The sequence below is a fragment of the Procambarus clarkii genome, chromosome 43, assembly GCF_040958095.1.
Source record: "Procambarus clarkii isolate CNS0578487 chromosome 43, FALCON_Pclarkii_2.0, whole genome shotgun sequence".
NCBI lineage: Eukaryota > Metazoa > Arthropoda > Malacostraca > Decapoda > Cambaridae > Procambarus > Procambarus clarkii.
In genome coordinates this window covers 20,491,051-20,512,800 of record NC_091192.1, presented here as the reverse complement: position 1 = coordinate 20,512,800, position 21,750 = coordinate 20,491,051, and the positions used below count along the sequence as shown (strand labels likewise).

General features: G+C 43.3%; 1 protein-coding gene across 1 annotated transcript in view; it reads right to left on the bottom strand.

Moving 5' to 3' along the window:
* The window catches only part of LOC138373674 (fap1 adhesin-like), a 21,012-nt gene extending 2,440 nt beyond the window's left edge, over positions 1-18,572 (bottom strand). The window contains exon 1 of the mRNA XM_069340025.1: positions 18,308-18,572. Coding sequence (XP_069196126.1) covers positions 18,308-18,572 — 265 coding nt within the window. The remainder of the gene's footprint in view (positions 1-18,307) is intronic.
* Positions 18,573-21,750: the final 3,178 nt, after the last annotated feature.

The following is a 21,750-nucleotide window of genomic DNA, read 5'->3' as shown; positions in this document are numbered from 1 at the left end:
TTTACTCCCCTCTCTCTCCCCCTCTCTCTCCCCCTCTCTCTCCCCCCTTACTCCCCCTCTCTCTCCCCCCTCACTCCCCCTCTCTCTCCCCCCTCACTCCCCCTCTCCTTGTGATTCAACTCACCCCCATCCCAAAGAGATTTGATTTATGAGATTTACGACTTCAGGTGTTTAATGGGTGTTTAATGAGTGTTTGGTGGGTGTTGGGATGGTGTTGGGATGGTGTGTGTGCTTGATGCTTGGTGGAAGTAATTCAAAGTCTTCGTTCCGTTCAGGTACAAGTTAGCATCAGCACGAATCATTATAGTGTACGAATATAAGCGAAGAAATATCATTGATTTGTATAAGTATATTTTGAACTGTGAAAAACATTCATTAATTGCAATTATTTATTAATTTGTCAATTTTATTAACTGTGAAATAGTATTAAATGGTGTTTTTTTAATTAATCGTTGTTTGATATTAATTATAAGAATTGTATTTGTTTAAACTAGTCAAAAAAGTAATTTAATAATTGTTACAAATATCTAACAGTCCAGGTATTTACAAGTCAAGTTGAACTAAAGATAAAGTAAACTACTTAACTACCCTCTTGGTAATCTAAGAGTAAATTCCTTCAATTAACCAATAATTGCACATGATGGGAACTATAGCACTAAACTATTTGGAAATAACTTGTGTTACAGACGGAACGTAATTGCCTGGATTGACCTTTTTAAGGGTCATTGACCCCCCTTTACTGGTTAATGAGATAAATTACTATCTCTGCTTGTTAATGAGATAAATTGGTATCTCTACTTGTTAATGAGATACATTACTATCTCTGCTTGTTAATGAGATACATTACTATCTCAACTTGTTAATGAGATACATTACTATCTCTGCTTGTTAATGAGATACATTACTATCTCTACTTGTTAATGAGATACATTACTATCTCTAACATGTCTTGTTCCAGATATAGAGAAGCAAGTTATATATTTTCATCTCCCCCCCCCTCCACTACCTCCACCCCCCCCTCTCTCTCTCTCTCTCTCTCTCTCTCTCTCTCTCTCTCTCTCTCTCTCTCTCTCTCTCTCTCTCTCTCTCTCTCTCTCTCTCTCTCTCTCTCTTTCTCTCTCTCTCTCTCTCTCGCTCTGTCTGTCTGTCTCTCTCTCTCTCTCTCTCTCTCTCTCTCTCTCTCTCTCTCTCTCTCTCTCTCTCTCTCTCTCTCTCTCTCTCTCTCTCTCTCTCTCTCTCTCTCTCTCTCTCTCTCTCTCTCTCTCTTTCTCTCAGAATCCATTTTCTCTTAAATCTAATAAAACTTCACCTGTTAAAAGGAAAGTTCTGAATACCTGCTAATTAAGGCGACTTTATTAAGTTCTTTAACTTGGCCTCTAATTAAAATTACCTTCCCCGAATCGGGTCTCTCGCTGCCGATATTAATCAATAATTACCCAATGGTGTATTCGCCTTATTTTCAGTTTTCCTCTTGTCTAACGACTTTGTCTAACGACCTAACGACGTCTAACGACATGCTGTATGACCTTTAAGCTTTTCTTAATGACCTTTAGACTTTCCTTAATCCAGTAGACCTGATTTTAATGATTTTTAAGCCTTTGCATATGACGTGATATTTTCTAAATGATATGAAATTTTCTTATTTATCTGTTCGGATTTCTTAACTAACTTTGAACTTTGCTAAGGTTCCTTTAATCTTTACTAAGTACCTTTTCCTTCACACCTCTGCTCTGCTCTCTCTAATATATATATATATATATATATATATATATATATATATATATATATATATATATATATATATATATATATATATATATATATATATGCGAACAAGCCTGAATGGTCCCCAGGACAAAGGGCCATTATAAAACGACTCTGTGCTTTCAGGAGCCGTGATCTTACGAATCTGTATATACACGCATATATATATATATATATATATATATATATATATATATATATATATATATATATATATATATATATATATATATATATATATATATATATATATATATACCCTCATTCCATTTCCCTCTCGTTCGTCTCACTTTCTCCTTCCTGTCTCTCTCTCTCACTCTCTCTTTCTGTCTCTCTCGCTATCACTCTCTCTCTCTCTCTCCCTCTTCCGTAGCGGGCAACGTGACAGTCAGACCAAATCGGTGACTTCATTCAATATTGGTCAGCCTTTGAAGCGCCTGTTATTACTGCTGTCCTGTAGATCTCCCTGCTCCTGCTCCTGCGGCCGTTCCTGCTCCTGCTCCTGCTCCTGCTACTGCTGACGTTGGTGTCATGTTGCTGGTCTGGGCGTTGTTGATGTTTGTGCTGCTCTTTCTGTTAGAACTGCTTCTGTTACTGTTTCAGCAGGTGTTACTGTTGCTGATGCTGCTCCTGTTGGTGCTGCTAATATTGCTGAGGCAGCTGCTAATGCGGTTATTCTCCTCCTGTCGTTGGTTTACTGTTGCTGCTCAAGCTGCTGCTGCTGTACCTTCTGTACCTTCGGCAGCGGCTAGCAGCTAGCAACAGTAGCGGGCGGTTGCTGTTGTACCGTCCGCTACTGTTGCTATTAAAGCTGTTGTGTCTGATGCTGCTGGTACCTCTGTTTAATATACTGCTGCTGCTGCTAATGTTAACACGCACGCACGCACGCACGCATGCACACACACACACACACACACACTCACACACACACAAACAGAGAGATACTAGCTATTCAATTAACTTTGAAACATGCTCTTGTTGAACACCGACAACATGTTATCACACATTCAGATTCGAGAAGGGCCACTGCAACCTTGCGACAAGAACACATACGTGACAACATCCATCTGACCACAAATGGCATACCATTAATGCAAACTCTTAAAAAAAGTCAAGGTCATCGGATACTAAACAACTCGGTGCCAAGTCATGTGGGAATATTAGGAAATGACATTGCAGTGGCCAAACATAAGTGCTGTTTCTGATGTTAACAGCTCGATAGACCACTGGAACAGCATGTGACACTATACAGTTAGCAGGTAAATAAGTTTACAACTGTGATTGAAAAGGAGCGAGGAAGTTGTTGTTAAACACATGGGGCATAATCTAGAGAAACCGACACGTGGGTGTTATAAAAATTCATCCACCACCTGAGCAAGACACAGTTTTAACTCTTAGTGGGCCAGCCAGAGGCTTAGGGTCAGCACATCACTTTTCCTGCAAAAAAAACAAAAACAAATATGTTATCAAAAATGTTAACCCCAGCAGTTGTGAGTTATTGAGAAGCGTTGATATCAGCAGTTGTGAGTTAATTTAATGAGAAATATTCACACCAGAAGTTGTGAGTTAATGAAAAACATGTTATTCTCAACAGTTGTGAGTTAATGAAAAACTTTAACACCAACTTTACATACTTCATGACTCCCTTCCCCTCCCTCCCCTCCCCCTCGCAGTCTTCCTCGTTAACTATGCACTCTTTCGTGTTCTCTTACCTAATCTTCCTCATTATTCCTTGTTATTTCAGGTTTTTCTCGGTTCACTTGGAATTCATAATTATCTTTCCTTCGCTTCCCCCCCCCCCCTCCTTTCTACCTCTCACTTCTCTCTCTCTCTCTCTCTCTCTCTCTCTCTCTCTCTCTCTCTCTCTCTCTCTCTCTCTCTCTCTCTCTCTCTCTCTCTCTCTCTCTCTCTCTCTCTCTCTCTCTCACTCACTCACTTTCCAACTATCCTCTTTTTTCCCTCTCCCCGTCACCCTCCCCGCCCCCCTGTTGCAAATGTTGCAAAGCTCTTCCCAATTAGGCTTGGAACATGCATCACAACTGGTAAAAATACATCAGGCAGTAATTTAAGCTTCTTCTGACTGCATCCCTGGAGTGCAAACTCTGGGGGTTGGTTACTGTTTGTGGGGGGGGGTTGTTTGGGGGGAGGGGTATTTTGGAAAAGGAGTCTGTTGTGTGAGGTTTTTGTGGTAGAAGGTGTGGTTTGTGAGGTCTTTGTTATTGAAACTTTGTTACCAAAAAAGGAGTTACATATATGGTACAAAAATGATTATCATAAGTTGTCGAGTATTTCTAGCTCTTCAGATGGCGGGCAGGAACCCTGAATACAGTGTGCATTTCCCCTCTGTATGACCACGCTGAGGCGCTGGAAAAAGAAGCTGGCAGCTTTAGGGGTCTCTTGTTGCTTCAGTGAGCCTAGGACCCAGTTCCTTCAAAAAACTGGTAGCACTTTTACCCCAAGCGCCCAGTGTCTCAGAAGCAATGGGGACAAAATTGCAGTGGTGATCGAATTCTCTATACTTACGGGATTTGGCTGATTCCCTATGGTTGGCAGCGCCACCTGGTTGTGCAACATGAAAGTCAATTTAGGTGTTAGCCAGGGTTGATACGCACGTGTAGTCCCATACCAACTGCTTGCCATTCTTCCAGGGGTTCACTGTGATACCATCCGGGCGACCAATAAGAGCATCAGAGTTACGGGGCGTTAGGTAACGGGGCTCTCTTTCAGCTGGGCATCCAGCTGTGATGAGACTCCTCTTGATGATGTCGTTAACTTCACTGTGCCTCGAGTGCCATCCCCCTGTGCTTTGGCAGAGTAGGTCATGGTGACCGTACCTGTCAGCCACCACCTCGCCGCAAATACACCTATATCTGGTGTGGATTGGGGCAGCAAGGCGAAGGGCCACAGCAATTCGGAGGGCGTGTGGTGTGAGACGCGTGCCAGTTGCCGACATTGGGGTTGCTAACAGGAAATCCCCTGCATGTGGGGCTGCTACTGCTGTGAGGCGAGCAATGTCGTGTTGTGTTGTTGCAGCACCCAGGCACTCTGCAGCAACTTGGTCTACAATGGGACCATCCCAGCTGGATTGCTTGTGGGCTTTTGGGGATGGTGGTTGAGGTGATGGGCCTGCACGAGAGGCCCACTCTGTGGCACAGCGTGTAAAATTGGGATCATGTACACCTGCCAGCTGATGTAAGTGGGCAGGTAGTATTTCCTTCACAAGGTCCTCGGATGCCGATGAGGAGGACAGGAAGGCTGGTACAGCAATTTGCGTTGCTGTTCGAACTCCGAGGAGGAGCGGAGGCTTCCATACTGCAGTCTACACCCAAGAAACAAACATAGGAATGTGCTTCAATACCAACAGTGACTGCCCAGACAGGTACAAGAGGAGTGTTGTTAACGCTTACGTCGACCGTGCTCTAAGACACAGCTCAGGATCGAAAGAAGTCGATGAAGAACTCTGTAGGGTAAGGCAAGTCCTAGTCAACAACGGCTTATCTAACGGTTTCGTTGAAGACATCATAAAAAGAAAGGTAAAACGCCATGCAACCTCTGAAGAGTCAACCAACACAACACTTGTGCCTCCAATTAGACTATTTTACAGGAACTTCTTTTCGACGGCTCATAAAACGGAGGAAAGGGTCCTGAAAGATATTGTTGATAGGAACGTCATCCCTACAGACAAAAATCAGAAAATACAATTGATAATTTATTATAAAACTAAAAAAAACGGCCAATCTACTCATGAAAAACTCGCCAGACACCAAGCAGAACGCTTTGAAGGAGACCAACGTCGTCTATGCCTTCACAAGCCCACTTGGGGTCTGTAAGCCCCAAAGAATTCAGTATATAAGCAAGACAACAACGTCTCTTTCTAGACAACTAACTATGCACAGACAACAGGGCTCCATCAAGGAACACATAATCTCTTCTCACAACCAGACCATCACCAGAGAAATCTTAACAAACAACTCAGAAATCATCGATAGGTACAGCGATAGCAGGCAGCTTGACATCAGCGAGGCACTACACATCAAAAAGTCAACACCAGCAATCAAGAGCCAATTAATGCACAACTATATTCTACCAACTTCAAGACCCCGAACCAATATGGAAGCAGCAAGAGGAAGTATGGGCCAATAGGCCTTCTGCAGTTACTTCCATTCATATGTTCACTTATCCAATTTATACCCATTGTTTCGTGTTCTGTCTTGTGTTTGTCACCTCACCCAAAACTTTTGTACCATATCACCTCATCCAATAGAGTATAAGTACGAAGAATTTGTGTGTAAATTAAGTCTTTGGAAATGTAATACGAATTACGAAACGCGTTCAGGCGTCAGACAATTAAAAAATGAATTTCGGAAAATTGTTATTTTTATTATCACCGACAGTGAAGATAAACATAAGAAATATTGAGAAGATTCGTGTTAGAATTATTAATCTTATCTTTTCGGTCATATTCAACAACATATGTTTACAAGAAAGACTGCTACCAATATATATATATATATATATATATATATATATATATATATATATATATATATATATATATATATATATATATATATATATATATATATATATATATACACATATATATTTACTTTATTTGAACTTTGTTACAAAAAAGGGAGTTACATATGGGTTACAAAGATGGTTGTCATAGGTTGTCGAGTTCCTCCAGCTCCTCAGATGGCGGGCAGGAACCCTGGATGCAGTGCGCATTTCCCCTCTGTATCGCCACACTGAGGCGCTGGAAAAGAAAGCTTGCAGCTCTCGGGTCCCTTGTTGTTTCAATGAGCCTAGAACCCAGTTCCTTCAAAAAACTGGTAGCACTTTTACCCCAGGCGCCGAGCGTCTCAGAAGCAATGGGGACAAAATTGTAGTGGTGATCCAGTTCTCTATACTTACGGGATTTGGCTGCTTCCCTGTGGGTGGCAGCGCCACCTGGTTGTGCAACACTGAGGTTAATGTAGGTGTTAGCCAGGGTTGATACGCACGTGTAGTCCCATACCAACCGCTTGCCATTCTTCCAGGGGTTCACTGTGATACCATCCGGGCGACCAATAAGAGCATCAGAGTTACGGGGCGTTAGGTAACGGGGCTCTCTTTCAGCTGGGCATCCAGCTGTGGTGAGGCTCCTCTTGATGATGTCGTTAACTTCACTGTGCCTCGAGTGCCATCCCCCTGTGCTTTGGCAGAGTAGGCCATGGTGGCCGTACCTGTCAGCCACCACCTCGCCGCAAATACACCTATATCTGGTGTGGATTGGGGCAGCAAGGCGGAGGGCCACAGCAATTCGGAGGGCGTGTGGTGTGAGACGCGTGCCAGTTGCCGACATATATATATATATATATATATATATATATATATATATATATATATATATATATATATATATATATATATATATATATATGTGTGTGTGTGTATGTATCAGTTTTTTTAAGGAACTGGGTTCTAGGCTCATTGAAACAACAAGGGACCCAAGAGCTGCAAGCTTTCTTTTCCAGCGCCTCAGTGTGGCGATACAGAGGGGAAATGCGCACTGCATCCAGGGTTCCTGCCCGCCATCTGAGGAGCTGGAGGAACTCGACAACCTATGATAACCATCTTTGTAACCCATATGTAACTCCTTTTTTTGTAACAAAGTTCAAATAAAGTAAATATATATGTGTACATACAAAAGAATGGGGGTGGTAGGAGAAGATAATATTAGTGTTCAGTGAGAAACCACAAGGTCTCCTCTGAATACTTTTTGTTTTCTTCTCCGAGGCTATGGGTCCCCACATTGGCACCAGAGGTGGTACCCTCACAAAGTTTTATATATATATATATATATATATATATATATATATATATATATATATATATATATATATATATATATATATATATATATATATATATATATATATATATATATATATATATAGGGGTACCACCTCTGGTGCAATTGTAGGGACCCATACCCTAGATATACAGCATATATAGATATATTCATTTTTATTTATTTTTTATTTTTAGACAGAAAGACAGTTAAAAAAATATTTTTTTTTAACTGTCTTGGGGCCCTTGGAGATCCTTGTTAAGAAATGATTGGGAAGTGAAAACTGTCTTGTTAGTGTTTCTGGATCATTACTTCTGTGTCCTCCTGTGTGTGTGTGTGTGTGTGTGTGTGTGTGTGTGTACTCACCTAGTTGTACTCACCTAGTTGTGCTTGCGGGGGTTGAGCTCTGGCTCTTTGGTCCCGCCTCTCAACCATCAACTGGTGTACAGATTCCTGAGCCTACTGGGCTTTATCATATCTACACTTGAAACTGTGTATGGAGTCAGCCTCCACCACATCACTGCCTAATGCATTCCACCTGTCAACCACTCTGACACTAAAAAAGTTCTTTCTAATATTTCTGTGGCTCATTTGGGCACTCAGTTTCCACCTGTGTCCCCTTGTGCGTGTGCCCCTTGTGTTAAATAGCCTGTCTTTATCTACCCTATCAATTCCCTTGAGAATCTTGAATGTGGTGATCATGTCCCCCCTAACTCTTCTGTCTTCCAGCGAAGTGAGGTTTAATTCCCGTAGCCTCTCCTCGTAGCTCATACCTCTCAGCTCGGGTACTAGTCTGGTGGCAAACCTTTGAACCTTTTCCAGTTTAGTCTTATCCTTGACTATATATGGACTCCATGCTGGGGCTGCATACTCCAGGATTGGTCTGACATATGTGGTATACAAAGTTCTGAATGATTCTTTACACAAGTTTCTGAATGCCGTTCGTATGTTGGCCAGCCTGGCATATGCCGCTGATGTTATCCGCTTGATATGTGCTGCAGGAGAGAGGTCTGGCGTGATATCAACCCCCAAGTCTTTTTCCTTCTCTGACTCCTGAAGAATTTCCTCTCCCAGATGATACCTTGTATCTGGCCTCTTGTGTGTGTGTGTGTGTGTGTGTGTGTGTGTGTGTGTGTGTGTGTGTGTGTGTGAGACCTGCAACATAGTTGAACTAACTTTTGATCTTTTATCCACCAAGAATGAAACATTTATATCATATTCCTCAACAAATCTCACAATAACAATAATAACAACAATAACAATGAGCAGATCTAAACATTTTCCAATAACATCTCCTGTTTATCGATTTTTCAAACGGAACGTTTCGATGATATCAATATAAGACACGTTTCTAGTTCTTGAAGAAGTGGATATATGGACATCAGGGAAGTATTTTAGATAGTTCTATTAGTTAGTTTAGTTCATTTATTATGCACCCCATACCCATGTTGTGGGCGGTAGTGGAAAGGGTTACAGAGGCACATAATGGGCTCAGGGACTGAACCCCACAATTCATTTAGCTAAGCAAGTTACAATCTTGATGAGCTAGTTACAAAATTCAATATAAGTCGTCACATCAACAATGGGTTCGAGATCGACCTCAAGTACAGGTTCTAAATTAAGCACCTGACATATGTGGAGAGCTAGTGTCAACATTGATATGTTTGTCCTGCACACCGCCCCCCATCCAGTGGGCAGCGGTGGATAGGTTACAATCACTCAGTTACTACCTACAGTTACCAAACTGGGGATATTTGGCTAAAATTTCTGGTAGCAGATCATTTTGAATGAAATATTGACACATCGCTGCTATAAAACAATATATATATATATATATTTTTATAATTACGAAAACACGTTCTATTATATTAAAAACACGTACTGACTTCTACTGATAATCTCCGTATCGTTAACTGATAAATACCACGCGCTGACGTGTATATCCCATTTCATATATTTTATATCAAATTAAAATCCCATTCGAAAATTATGTCGCTGATATATGTATTTTTTCCGGGTAAGAGATTGATGGTAATATGATTGGGCAGCCCGGGAGGGAATTAGTGCAGTGGGTAGCACTTCATTTCTATAGAATTATCATTAGTATAATTATATGCATATCCAATTATCAATATATGATTTACAAAAAAAAAAGGTTTATTGAAATAGTATTTCAATCGGCTTAGTTTGTCGTTGTGGCTAATTACTTTGTGTTAAATGTTTTAGCTTGTTTCATAGTCTGTTTGTCTCTGAGGCTTCTGTTTTTGTTTATTGTCTGTTTGTTTCTCTGTCTGGCTGGCTGGCTGTCTGCTTCTCTGTCTCTCTGTCTGTCTCTTTGCCTGTTTTCTCGTCTGTCTCGCTCTACTTCCTCTATTAGTCTGTATATGTTCTCCCCTCTCTCTCTCTCTCTCTCTCTCTCTCTCTCTCTCTCTCTCTCTCTCTCTCTCTCTCTCTCTCTCTCTCTCTCTCTCTCTCTCTCTCTCTCTCTCTCTCTCTCTCTCTCTCTCTCTCTCTCTCTCTCTCTCTCTCTCTAATTTATCATGTTTATTGTCGTTTTTCCATTAAAGCTGTTTATTGAATTTTCCTCAATGATCTCACCTTATAGCGGCCCAATTGACTTGCTTCAGCCTCCACCCGTGTCCCCCTTGTGCCTGTACCACCCGTGTTAATTAATCCATCCTGGTCTACCCTGTCAATTCCTTTGAGAATTTTGAATGTGGTAATCATGTCTCCCCGAGCTCTTCCGTCTTCCAGCAACGTGAGGTGCAGTTCCCGCAGCCTTTCCTCGTGACTCATGCCTCGTAGTTCTGGAACTAGCCTAGTTGCATACCTCTGAACTTTTTCCAGCTTCATCTTGTGCTTGACAAGGTACGGGCTCCATGCTGGGGCCGCATACTTCAGGATTGGTCTTATATACGTGGAATACAAGATTCTGAATGATTCCTTACACAGGTTTCTGAAGACAGTCCAAATGTTAGCTAGCTAGCCTCGCATACGCCGCTGATGTTATTCTCTTTATGTGGGCTTCAGGAGACAGGTTTGGCGTGATATCAACTCCTTGATCTTTCTCTCTGTCCGTTTCATGAAGGACTTCTTCTCCCATTCAGTATCATGTATCTGGCCTCCTGTTTCCATCGCCTAGTTTCATTACCTTACATTTACTTGGGTTGAACGTTAGAAGCAATTTGTTGGACCATTCCTTCAGTTTGTCTAGGTCATCTTGCATCCTCATACTATCTTCCTCTGTCTTAATCTTCCTCATAATTTGTGCATCATCAGCAAACATTGAGAGGAACGAGTCTTTTCCCTCTGGGAGATCATTTGCATGTATCAGAAACAGTATAGGTCCAAGGACTGATCCCTGTGGGACTCCACTGGTGACGCCTCTCCACTCTGAGACCTCACCCCTCACACTGACTCTCTGTCTTCTGTTGCTTAGGTACTCCCTTATATGATGAAGTACCTTCCTTTTCACTCCTGCCTGCATCTCCAGTTTGTGCACTAGTCTCTTATGTGGTACAGTGCCAAAGGCTTTCTGGCAATCGAAAAATATGCAGTCTACCCAGCCTTCTCTTTCTTGATAGATTTTTGTTGCATGGAAGTAGAATTGAGATAATCCTGTGAGGCATGACTTGCCATCCCTGAACCCATGTTGATGCTGTGTTACAAAGTTCTGTAGTTCAGTGCCTCCTGCCTATCACCCTTCTTGTATATCAGGACTACATTAGCCGTCTTACAATTTTTTGGCAGTTCAACTGTTACCAGTAATTTGTTATATGCAGAGTGACAGGCACTCTCACTCACACACACTCACACACACACATGGGGGGACATGATCACAACCTACAAAATCCTCAGGGGAATCGACCGGGTAAACATGGACGAACTTTTCAACACTGGTGGGACGCGAACAAGGGGACACAGGTGGAAGCTGAGTACCCAAATGAGCCACAGAGACGTTAGAAAGAACTTTTTCAGTGTCAGAGTAGTTAGCAAATGGAATGCATTAGGAAGTGATGTGGTGGAGGCTGACTCCATTCACAGTTTCAAATGTAGATATGATAGAGCCCAATAGGCTCAGGAATCTGTACACCAGTTGATTGACGGTTGAGAGGCGGGACCAAAGAGCCAGAGCTCAACCCCCGCAAGCACAATTAGGTGAGTACAATTAGGTGAGTACACACACACACACACACACACACACACACACACACACACACACACACACACACACACACACACACACACACACACACACACACACACACACTCACACACACACACTCACACACACACACACACTCACACACACACACTCACACACACACACACACACACACTCACACTCACACACACACACACACACACACACACACACACACACACTCACACTCACACACACACACACACTCACACTCACACTTATGGGGCCTCGTAGCCTGGTGGATAGCGCGCAGGATTCGTAATTCTGTGGCGCGGGTTCGATTCCCGCACGAGGCAGAAACAAATGGGCAAAGTTTCTTTCACCCTAAGTGCCCCTGTTACCTAGCAGTAAATAGGTACCTGGGAGTTAGTCAGCTGTCACGGGCTGCTTCCTGGGGTGTGTGTGTGTGTGGTGTGGAGAAAAAAAAAAAAGTAGTTAGTAAACAGTTGATTGACAGTTGAGAGGCGGGCCGAAAGAGCAGAGCTCAACCCCCGCAAAAACACAACTAGTAAACACACACACACACACACACACACACACACACACACACACACACACACATACACACACACACACACACACACACACACACACACACACACACTGTGTGTGTGTGTGTGTGTGAGTCGCTTGCCAGGTTCGTTTTATTCAGTAAGTGGTAATTTTGGAGGTGATACTGGGGCGTGGAAGGCGAGGGAGGCACGGGGCCGCGTCCTCACTAAGTGGGTCTCGATCTCAGGTGCCGGAATCTAAGAGGAATTGACAGGCTTTTAGTGATTTAATTTATGCCCGGGGTGCATTCAGAAGGCATTAGGGATGTGAGGGTACAAGGAGTCGGATGGGGTACAGTCGGCTGATTGTGCAGTTCTGAGTGGTACGGTGGACTAATAGTACAGTTCTGAGTGGTACAGTGGGCTAATAGTGTAGTTCTGAGTGGTACAGTGGGCTAATAGTGTAGTTCTGAGTGGTACAGTGGACTAATAGTACAGTTCTGAGTGGTACAGTGGGCTAATAGTGTAGTTCTGAGTGGTACAGTGGGCTAATAGTACAGTTCTGAGTGGTACAGTGGACTATTAGTGCAGCTCTGAGTGGTACAGTGGGCTAATAGTACAGTTCTGAGTGGTACAGTGGGCTAATAATACAGTTCTGAGTGGTACAGTGGGCTAATAGTACAGTTCTGAGTGGTACAGTGGACTAATAGTACAGTTCTGAGTGGTACAGTGGGCTAATAGTACAGTTCTGAGTGGTACAGTGGACTAATAGTACAGTTCTGAGTGGTACAGTGGGCTAATAGTACAGTTCTGAGTGGTACAGTGGGCTAATAGTACAGTTCTGAGTGGTACAGTGGACTAATAGTACAGTTCTGAGTGGTACAGTGGACTAATAGTACAGTTCTGAGTGGTACAGTGGGCTAATAGTACAGTTCTGAGTGGTACAGTGGGCTAATAGTACAGTTCTGAGTGGTACAGTGGACTAATAGTACAGTTCTGAGTGGTACAGTGGGCTAATAGTACAGTTCTGAGTGGTACAGTGGACTAATAGTACAGTTCTGAGTGGTACAGTGGGCTAATAGTACAGTTCTGAGTGGTACAGTGGGCTAATAGTACAGTTCTGAGTGGTACAGTGGACTAATAGTACAGTTCTGAGTGGTACAGTGGACTAATAGTACAGTTCTGAGTGGTACAGTGGACTAATAGTACAGTTCTGAGTGGTACAGTGGGCTAATAATACAGTTCTGAGTGGTACAGTGGGCTAATAGTACAGTTCTGAGTGGTACAGTGGACTAATAGTACAGTTCTGAGTGGTACAGTGGGCTAATAGTACAGTTCTGAGTGGTACAGTGGACTAATAGTACAGTTCTGAGTGGTACAGTGGGCTAATAGTACAGTTCTGAGTGGTACAGTGGGCTAATAGTACAGTTCTGAGTGGTACAGTGGACTAATAGTACAGTTCTGAGTGGTACAGTGGACTAATAGTACAGTTCTGAGTGGTACAGTGGGCTAATAGTACAGTTCTGAGTGGTACAGTGGGCTAATAGTACAGTTCTGAGTGGTACAGTGGACTAATAGTACAGTTCTGAGTGGTACAGTGGGCTAATAGTACAGTTCTGAGTGGTACAGTGGACTAATAGTACAGTTCTGAGTGGTACAGTGGGCTAATAGTACAGTTCTGAGTGGTACAGTGGGCTAATAGTACAGTTCTGAGTGGTACAGTGGACTAATAGTACAGTTCTGAGTGGTACAGTGGACTAATAGTACAGTTCTGAGTGGTACAGTGGGCTAATAGTACAGTTCTGAGTGGTACAGTGGGCTAATAGTACAGTTCTGAGTGGTACAGTGGACTAATAGTGCAGTTCTGAGTGGTACAGTGGGCTAATAGTACAGTTCTGAGTGGTACAGTGGGCTAATAGTGCAGTTCTGAGTGGTACAGTGGGCTAATAGTACAGTTCTGAGTGGTACAGTGGGCTAATAGTACAGTTCTGAGTGGTACAGTGGGCTAATAGTACAGTTCTGAGTGGTACAGTGGGCTAATAGTACAGTTCTGAGTGGTACAGTGGGCTAATAGTGCAGTTCTGAGTGGTACAGTGGGCTAATAGTACAGTTCTGAGTGGTACAGTGGGCTAATAGTACAGTTCTGAGTGGTACAGTGGTATATATAGATATATATAATATTCTGTTATTATAAAAGAAGAGAGAAACAAAAAGCCAATATGAAAAAAAAGATTTAAACAAACTGAAGGAGAATGATTGAAATAATTGACGTGTCAAAAATTATTTATACGTATAGCTTACAAAAGCCAAACAATGACTGGACAGAAAAGGAAAAGAAAAGAAAGCTTTTGTCCAGACAGCTCACAAAAGCTGTCTGGACAGAAAAGAACCCCACTAAAGTCAAATATATATATATAAACAATAACAAGATTTTTTTTTGTGTGTGTGTGTGCAATGTTTTACCGTCCGTGTATTCTGTCCAGTGTCTTGCTGTCACCCTCTGTCTCTGTCTGTCTCTCTCTTTCCGTCTGTATGTTTGTCTGTCACTCTCTCTCTCTCTCTCTCTCTCTCTCTCTCTCTCTCTCTCTCTCTCTCTCTCTCTCTCTCTCTCTCTCTCTCTCTCTCTCTCTCTCTCTCTCTCTCTCTCTCTCTCTCTCTCTCTCTCTCTCTCTCTCTCTCTCTCTCTCTCTCTCTCTCTCTCTCTCTCTCTCTCACACACACACACACACACACACACACACACACACACACACACACACACACACACACACACACATGTGTAAATGACGTAAATGTATACGTAAATGATCTCCCAGAGTATACGTAAATGATCTCCCAGAGGGTATAGACTCATTCCTCTCAATGTTTGCTGACGACGCCAAAATTATGAGAAGGATTAAGACAGAGGAGGACAGCTTGAGGCTTCAAGAAGACCTGGACAAGCTGCAGGAATGGTCGAACAAATGGCTGTTAGAGTTTAATCCAAGCAAATGTAATGTAATGAAGATACGGGTAGGAAGCAGGAGACCAGATACAAGGTATCACTTGGGAGATGAAATACTTCAAGAGTCCGAGAGAGAGAAAGACCTGGGGGTTGATATCACGCCAGACCTGTCCCCTGATGCTCATATCAAGAGGATAACAGCAGCAGCATATGCCAGGTTGGCTAACATAAGAACGGCCTTTAGAAACTTGTGTAAGGAATCTTTCAGAACATTATATACCACATATGTCAGACCAATCCTGGAGTATGCGGCACCAGCATGGAGTCCATATCTAGTCAAGCATAAGACTAAAATGGAAAAGGTTCAAAGGTTTGCCACCAGACTAGTACCCGAGCTGAGAGGTATGAGCTACGAGGAGAGACTACGGGAATTAAACCTCACTTCGTTGGAAGACAGAAGAGTTAGGGGGGACATGATCACCACATTCAAGATCCTCAAGGGAATTGACAGGGTTGATAAAGACAGACTGTTTAACACAAGGGGCACACGCACAAGGGGACACAGGTGGAAACTGAGTGCCCAAATGAGCCACAGAGATATTAGAAAGAACTTTTTTAGTGTCAGAGTGGTTGACAAATGGAATGCATTAGGCAGTGATGTGGTGGAGGCTGACTCCATACACAGTTTCAAGTGTAGATATGATAGAGCCCAATAGGCTCAGGAACCTGTACACCTGTTGATTGACAGTTGAGAGGCGGGACCAAAGAGCTAGAGCTCAACCCCCGCAAGCACAACTAGGTGAGTACACACACACACACACACACACACACACACACACACACACACACACACACACACACACACACACACACACACACACACACACACACACACACACACGCACACACACATACAAATACATACATACCGCGGACATAACAAATTTACCAGCTTTCAACTCCAGTGCAATAGCAACACACACACACAAAAGTATTGAATGGGCCGCCGCGGGAGGGAGGATAGGAGGGGGGGGGGGGGTAGGGAGGCATGGGATGGGATGGGATGGGGATGGGGGACACGGCGCTCAAAATGAAAGTGAATTGAGACAGCGTCAACCAGATTAATGCAATACAACGCAACTGGGTCGCACCCGCTTCCTTTTAAATTTACTAGGACCTATAAAACTGCGGTCCATTGCAAAGCTACTTGACCACCGCGGCTCCGCTGGTTAATAAAACTGTTATTGCCGGACCTTGGTTGGGGGAAGGGGGAGGGAGGGAGGGGGGGAGGGGGGGATGGGGCGTAGGCAATAGGTGGGTTTAAACTACTTCCATGTGTCTTGTCCTGTGATTGAAGTTTTAAATTTTCGTTTTTTTTTTTTCGTGGCTGAAAGGTCTGCGACCTTTTTTTTTCAAGGGTGCAGGGACCTCGATTCCCGTTTTTTGTATTGGACAAGAGGTTCCGATTTCCGTTTTTTTTTTTTTTGTGCAGTCAGGGCGCCCAACTTCCGTTTTTTGTTGAATGAGTTTTGTTGGTAAGTGGAGTGTGCTTCCTGTGTTCCATGAAGCACAAAGATCATTTCTGTTCTTATATGAGTGGAAGAACCTCCAGGGGTTCGTCCATATATATATATATATATATATATATATATATATATATATATATATATATATATATATATATATATATATATATATATATATATATATATATATATATCTGCAACAGGGAAAACAACACAACAACAACAACAACAACACCCACGTCAACTCATCTCACGCAACAAACCCATTTATAATTTTCCTTCGCCCGGTTGACTCATCTTAATCATATTCGATGCGCACTGCTCGCTTCCTGTTCCACGATTTACGCAAATTTATGCAAAAGTGAAAAGTTCTGAAGGTCTTTTATCTATATTAAAATCTGGGTGAATGTATTCATATATGCAGGTACCCACACTCATCTACTCATCACTGTCAAATATGTTATATGTTTTACATTTTCCAGAACGTTTATATAAATATATATATATATGTATATATATATGCAGAATAACCACATGTGAAAAATAGAAAATGCTTATCGCGTTTTCGGCTAATTCGCCTTCACCAGAGCAAAGTAGAATATTTGATTCTACTTTGCTCTGATGAAGGCGAATTAGCCGAAAACGCGTTAAGCATTTTCTATTTTTCACATGTGGTTATTCTGCATACTTGGATCAGTGTTTTTGTGATCATTGTTGCATATGTGTGTATATATATATATATATATATATATATATATATATATATATATATATATATATATATATATATATATATATATATATATATATATATATATATATATATAAGACAAAGGGTGAGTGAGATCAATAATTCTAGAACTAATCTTTTCTTTTTTCTTCGCTTGAGAAGGAAGCTGAACAAATAACTCTGCCATATTTAGGCCATAACACAATTTTAAAATTGAGTTTGGGAGAGTTAATCTTTCAACTTCCTTAAGTGAAGGAAAAACATCAGAAAAATAGAGCAGATTAGTTCTACAATCATTGCTCTCACCCAGTTTGTCATAGTCAATATATGTAAGTATTCACATAGAGAAAAATTTAACCCAAATTCCGAATGTTTTCGTGTTTCAACAACACGTGTTGAAGGAATACAGAGAGTAAAGACAGGGTTGTCATTATATAACAGTTGTTATTTATAACCCAGTTCACCTGAGTTGATTTGTGTTCAGTTAGTTGCAGGGTTATAGTCTCTTGGGTGAACAAACAGTTCATTAATCTCTCGACCTGTTCTTATGCTATATTTGTGGTCCTTTATTCTTGCTTCAAGATGTTTACCTGTTTGGCCAAAATAGAACTTACTACAATTTTTGCATGGAATTTTGTACAGCACACATCCATCGCACTGGTGGTATTGTGGGACTTCACCACGATTCAAACTTACGAAGCCAGGAATCATCCCAATGGTTACTACAGTATTATAATAAGCGAATTATTGATACAATAATTCCCCACTACACCAGAAACAACCTTTAAGTATTGGTTAGCCTTTGAACTCACTTGCTTTCAACACCAGTTCCTGACCAACCATTACCCGGAAACACCCGTGGTGCATCTTGGGTACTAAAGTGTACTTATGAGTAAGCTTGTTGTTGATAGGTGGATGAGTGTGTTTCATGTGTAGTGTAGCCTCGGCTATGTTTAATGTCCCATTGTTGCTGTGTCTGTCGATTATTTCTGTGGTGTTGATCAGGCTCTCTTTGGTGACGGTTTGGTTGAAACCAGATACGGTGTCATCTTTTATATAGCCTTGTTGTTTGCACATTGTAAGGCACCTTTCAAGAGGTGGTGTCGTCTTGACTGTATATTGAAATCATCGGGGCTGAAAGTCCCGAAGTGGGCGTATGAAGGCATGGACGACATTCGTCTCTTTCAAGACGTTTCGCTCGGTGTGTGAAGAGTTCCTCAGGGGTCACGAAGAACTCTCCCGATATTAAGCGAAACGTCTTGAAAGAGGTGAATGTCGTCTATGTCTTCACATGACGAGAATTGAGGGGTCGTGGCCCCCCTCCCTTCAGTTGATGACGGGTGGTCGGTGCCACCCCCTCATCAACGGACTCAAGTTGCAGGGTTTTTAGTCGTAGCAATCAATTATCTGTAATGTTGCGAACTGGCTCATTTGGGCGTCGTTTGGCCGCCCTAGTTTGGTTTTTACCCTGAGTTTCCGGCCTTTGTTTCCCGGCCAGCACCTCCCTTTCTTCCTTCCTCCCCTCCTCCCCTCCACCCCTCACCCCTCATTCTACTTCTTCCCTCCACCCAACTCCACTTCTTATACCCGGAGCCACTCCATCATCCTATGAGTGATTGTTCTAATGGCTTTTGGTTCTGTCTTTCAATACCGCATATTTCTCTAGGCAGCTGTCGCCTTCCCCCGCTGCCTCTTGTTTCCTGGTGACGCGTCTTGATCACGTCTGTTGATTGATTGATGAAGATTAAGCCGTCCAAGAGGTGGCACGGGCATGAATAGCCCGTAATGTCTGTTGAGCTGCTTGAATATAAATATGTTGTTATCCTCGTAACCTTGTTGTAATGCACACCACTACCACACCCACACAACCCCCACACTCACACAACCACCCCACACCCACACAACCCCCACACCCACACAACCCCCACACCCACACAACCCCCACACCCACACAACCCCCACACCCACACAACCCCCACACCCACACACCAACAAACATCAGGTCGGACGCTGATTGTAAAATAACGAGAGGTTTTAAAAAATGACTCAGCTCCCTCATGCTACCCCGGGGAAATCCCCTTCACAGGACCTATACATGTTGTGTGATGAGTCCCCTGAGAGAGAGAGAGAGAGAGAGAGAGAGAGAGAGAGAGAGAGAGAGAGAGAGAGAGAGAGAGAGAGAGAGAGAGAGAGAGAGAGAGAGAGAGAGAGAGAGAGTGAGACAGACAGACAGACAGACAGACAGACAGACAGACAGACAGACAGACAGACAGACAGACAGACAGACAGACAGACAGACAGACAGACAGACAGACAAGTCACCGGAGACATGTTCTTGACGATGATGGACAGTTAAGATGACAGAGGACGACGGGAACCAATACACACGCGGTCAGGGACAAGAGAGTGCTACACCACTCACCCTAATGACGGGCACCGCAGCACACAGGTATAGCACTATAGTCACCATATGCCCGGGACGACTCGCTGGGGGATGGATTATCTCGCTGGGGGATGGATTATCTCGCTGGACGATGAGTTATCTCGCTGGACGATGAGTTATCTCGCTGGACGATGAGTTATCTCGCTGGACGATGAGTTATCTCGCTGGACGATGGATTATCTCGCTGGACGATGAGTTATCTCGCTGGACGATGAGTTATCTCGCTGGACGATGAGTTATCTCGCTGGACGATGAGTTATCTCGCTGGACGATGAGTTATCTCGCTGGGGGATGGATTATCTCGCTGGACGATGAGTTATCTCGCTGGACGATGAGTTATCTCGCTGGACGATGAGTTATCTCGCTGGACGATGAGTTATCTCGCTGGGGGATGGATTATCTCGCTGGACGATGAGTTATCTCGCTGGACGATGAGTTATCTCGCTGGACGATGAGTTATCTCGCTGGACGATGAGTTATCTCGCTGGACGATGAGTTATCTCGCTGGACGATGAGTTATCTCGCTGGACGATGAGTTATCTCGCTGGACGATGAGTTATCTCGCTGGGGGATGGATTATCTCGCTGGACGATGAGTTATCTCGCTGGACGATGAGTTATCTCGCTGGACGATGAGTTATCTCGCTGGACGATGAGTTATCTCGCTGGACGATGAGTTATCTCGCTGGACGATGGATTATCTCGCTGGACGATGAGTTATCTCGCTGGACGATGAGTTATCTCGCTGGGGGATGAATTATCTCGCTGGGGGATGGATTATCTCGCTGGGGGATGGATTATCTCGGCCCATCCAGTAACAGTCTGCTTGAACCACAAAACAGTCTCATTAGACCATAGAAGAACCTCGGTTGTCTATAGAAGAAAAATAAATCCCTCAAGGATAAACTGCAGCTCCGGGAACCCAACCACTTGGACTGGACGGTAGAGCGATGGTCTCGCTTCATGCAGGTCGGTGTTCAATCCCCAATCCTCCAAGTGGTTGGGCACCATTCCTTCCCCCCCCCCCCCGTCCCATCCCAAATCCTTATCGTGATCCCTGCTAAGTGATATATAGTCGTAATGGCTTGGCGCTTTCTCCTGATACAGGCACCGCTCCTGTGTCTATTACGGGCTCACCATAGCCGGTGCTACTTGTTTCGGGCTCACCATAGCCCGTGCTACTTGGAACTTGTTCCGAGTAGCTGAATCTATAGCAACATCTCCTGATAGTTCCCTTCAGGAAGGAAGTGAATATGAATGCAGAACTCTCCGAGAAGGAGACGAGGATTAAGACAATAAAGGATGATGGATAGTGGAAGGGCTCTGAGCTGGTCCGGGCTCGAATCTCAGCGTCGGTAAGCACAAAGCGGAACATAAACACAGCCGTCCTCATCAACAAAGGCCGAATGCTCATTAATCCAGCCCCGTCTTTTATTAATGAAAAACTCACAACTGATGACGTTCAATCATTTCTCTAACAGTGATCCTCCGACGACCTCTGTTCCAACAGCAAACCTCTAACTGCTTCACCCACGTAATTCAAATGATCACCAACAGAACGTTAACACCGAACGTAACCTAACCTAACTTAACCTAACCTAACCTAACCTACCTTACCTTACCTTGAGGTTACCTTGAGGTGCTTCCGGGGCTTAGCGTCCCCGCGACCCGGTCGTCGACCAGGCCTCCTGATTGCTGGACTGATTAACCAGGCTGTTGGAAGCGGCTGCTCGCAGCCTGACGTATGAGTCACAGTCTAAGCTAACACCTAACCTAACCTAACCTAACCTAACACCTAACCTACGCCTAACCT